Below are 3,780 nucleotides of genomic sequence, written 5' to 3'. Positions count from 1 at the left end.
AGCTGGGGTTCATAGCGAGTTCGGCCGATCCATGCTTGTATACGGCGAACAGGTGTGGTGAGACGGTGTATCTCATCGTCTACGTCGATGACATTCTCGTGGGTTGTAAGAGCGAGAAAATCATAGCTGGCGTTTATGAACATTTACGTAGGCATTTCGAGATAGCTAATCTTGGTCATGTAAAATTCTTTTTAGGATTGGAAATTCGAAAATAAGATGGTGTATACAGCATCGGGCTAAACAACTACATTAACAAGCTAGTTAACACCGTGGGGCTTGTTGAGGCGAAGACATCAAAGACACCAATGGACCAGGGTTTCCTGAAGGACACAGCTGACACCAAGCTGTTGGAAGACAACACCAAGTATCGATCCGTTGTTGGAGCAATACTCTACATAGCTGTTTGTGCGCGACCCGACATAATGGCAACGGCTACTGTACTAGGTAGAAAGGTTAGTGCCCCAACGGAAAAAGACTGGACGGCAGCCAAGCGTGCGGTAAGGTATCTTAAGGATACCAAAGATTGGAAGCTGAAGATGGGTGGAGAGCATGGTGTAACCGACTGCGGTGACTTAATCGCGTTTTCCGATGCGGATTGGGCAGGCGATTCTTCATCACGGAAATCAACAACCGGTTACGTGGTGTACTTCTCAGGAGGAGCAGTGTCCTGGGCTAGCCGTAAGCAGAGCAACGTTACGTTATCTACGATGGAGGCTGAGTACGTTGCGTTGGTCGAGACCTGCCAGGAGGTACTGTGGTGCGTGTGGTAGACTCCTTAGTGATTTGGGGGAAGTTCAGCATAGCGCAACAATAGTGAATGGAGACAATCAGGCTTGTCTTTCATTTGCTCTATCGGAGAAATCCAGCAAGCGCTCCAAACATATAGAGACAAAACGTCATTTCATACGGGATCTATGCCAGCGAGGCGATATTAAGTTGAGGTACTGCCCTACTGATAGCATGAATGCGGATATACTAACTAAGCCATTAGGAACGGTAAAGCACAATATGTTCGCGATTCGTTTGGGATTGATGAGAGGTAATTTGAGGGCTATTAATTGAGGAGGAGTGTTGAAAGTAGGCAATTTCCTACCCCTCAAATATAACGCAAAGCGAATTGTCACTTGGGCAGGGAAACATTTCACCAACACTGTAAATACATGTAAGCGATTCATTCCGCCAATGTGTTTCGTACAATAAACACACACTTAAATACGACTGCGCAAGTGTCCTGCTATTTCTCCCTTCCAACAAATTTGGGCCTACCACGCCTCCTCTGTCCTTGTGGACGGCCTAAAAGGACTTCACGGGTTGGGTCGTCCGTTTCCATGCGTACAACATGGCCAGCCCACCGGAGTCTGGCGAGCTTTATACGCTGTACGACAGTGAGGTCGCCGTACATCTCGTATAGCTCGTCATTATAGCGGCTCCTCCATTGTCCTTCCACACATACGGGGCCAAGTATCCTTCTGAGCATCTTCCTCTCGAACGCGGCTAAGAGGGTTTCGTCAGATTTGGACAGTGTCCATGTCTCAGAGGCGTATGTGGGTACTGGTAATATATAGGTACTATATAGTCCCAGCTTCGTCCGTCGCGACAGGCGCTTCTAGCTGTTCGTTAAACTGGTCGTTGAGTAATTCATCAAAGTACTGAGCCCACCGCGAGATTATAAATCAGGGTTAAAAAAAAGCTCGCCCACAATAACAGAGAGTATAGGGCTACAGGTGAAGGTCCATGTAATTTGAGTAGTTTCTCTATGATGGAGAAACATGTGATCGAACTGTTAGATTTAAGACAATCCATAGTAGGCACACCCGATCTGCCTATGTTAGGTGTAGATTCACTACAATATGAGACTCAACCCGGGCCGTCATCACAACTTCAAAAACAACCACAACAACAAAAACAAAGTCAACAAAACCAGCAACAGTAGCAACTAACTTCGCAACAGCAGCAGCACATCTCTCAGCAGCAGCAACAACCTTTGCTACAGCAGCAACAAACTTCACAACAGCAGCAGCAAACTCAACATCAGCTTCAAGAGCAACAACAATCACAACAGCAACAACAATTACAACAACAGCAACATGAAGATGAAGCAAATGTGCATGGTACACAATTTCATCGCTTTAAAAAGAGAAGTGTTGCTGAACTACAGTTGCTAGAATTCAAAAGATACAATAGGACAACAGAAAAACTGGCAGTCATAAAACAGGAAGAATTAGAATAAAAAAAAGGATTTTTTGGGTGTTATAAAAGAATACATCAATGCTAAACGCGCGGTAGCAGAAAGAGATTTGGATTTGAAACAAAAAATATTCAATTTTAAGGTTGAATTAGCAAATTAGGAATTAGAATTAAGGCAAATTTTGTCATCAAAAGAATTAGATTTAAAATTACAAATATCAAATAGCCAGTTAGAATTCAAAAAAGCAATAGCTAATAAGCAAATTGAGGTTCAAATGTTAAAACTAGAATTAGAGAAAAAACGTTTAGCTTATTAAGTTGAGCACAATTGCACATTTTATAAAATTGTGGTGCCACACTTCGCACATTTTTTGTGTTCCGCACGATTTTTGTGCCCCGCACAGTTTGTGTGCTCCGCACAGTTTGTGTGCTCCGCACAGTTTGTGTGCTTCGCACAGTTTGTGTACTCTGCACAGTTTGTGTGCTCCGCACAGTTATTGTGTGCTCCGCACAATTATTGTGTGCTCCGCGCAGTTTCTGTGCTCCGCACAGTTTCTGTGCTCTGCACAGTTATTGTGTGCTCCGCACAGTTTCAGTGCTCCGCACAGTTATTGTGTGCGCACAATTACACCGCGCTCTGACACCAATCGAACAAGACACCACATTTGTTGTGAATTTGATCGGTTCGAGACGATGTTTGTCTTGTTTGTTCGAGATGTCTGACGGGAAATCCTCACGTTTGTTCGACTCTGATTTGCTCGTTATACCAGCGGCAAACGAAGCGTAAACTCAAAAAGTTCACGCTTGATTTGTATGGGAGAGCATAAACTTCCCTTCGAAAGATTATAGAGTTGTATGGTTATAGAGCCTCAAAAAGTGTGCAAAGCACACTGACTGTGCGATAACACAGTAACTGTGCGACCACACATTAAGTGTGGTACCACGCACACAAAGCACAGTAGACTGTGCGTGGTACCACAGCACCACACAGTGAAAAGTGGTACTTGACTCATCACTAGTCGTCATCGATTGGTCATTGGAAACCGCCTCCTTATTTCTTTGTTGAAGGCATATCGATCCTGATTTGGTGGGATGCTCCCTTTTCTACTAAAAGTACACGGAACATGATGGAAAAACACAATGCACTGTGTCTAATTACAATATAGCTAGTTTTTCGAATATTTTCACCCATAACTAACCCCTAGAACACTCAGTCAATCCGTAGCTACTGGGATTCGATACTATGGCGGCACAAGTGAGCTCATGATTCACTTTACGATGTCAGTGAGAATCGCGGCGAGGAAGAGATCAATCGTCCTCTCTCCGCATTGCGTGTGTGTGTGCGTGATATGTTTTTTTACATTAAATGCAATATATCTTATTTTATTTTAGAATTAAAATTTCGTTTCAATTGATAGCGCATTGTTAAATATATATTTGCGATAATATTTATATCCGTTTTATTTGTATTGAACCAAAGAGTAGTGAATAAAGTGAATGTTCTGTTTGACAATGACAATAGTTGGTGCTGTACAGTTGATAACATATGCACGACATTTATGTATGCAATCAGCGAGAAGATTCAAACAGTTT

General features: G+C 43.1%; 1 protein-coding gene across 1 annotated transcript; it reads left to right on the top strand.

The window, feature by feature from the left end:
* The first annotated feature begins 305 nt into the window (after window positions 1-305).
* On the top strand, window positions 306-770 carry LOC120893937 (secreted RxLR effector protein 161-like). The gene has a single exon (XM_040296188.1). The coding sequence runs from the start codon at window positions 306-308 to the stop codon at window positions 768-770; it is 465 nt and encodes a 154-aa protein (XP_040152122.1).
* The last annotated feature ends 3,010 nt before the right edge of the window (window positions 771-3,780 follow it).

This window comes from Anopheles arabiensis, chromosome 2 (genome assembly GCF_016920715.1).
Source record: "Anopheles arabiensis isolate DONGOLA chromosome 2, AaraD3, whole genome shotgun sequence".
NCBI lineage: Eukaryota > Metazoa > Arthropoda > Insecta > Diptera > Culicidae > Anopheles > Anopheles arabiensis.
Note: the sequence above shows the minus strand (reverse complement) of the source record. Positions and strands in the feature narration are given on the sequence as shown.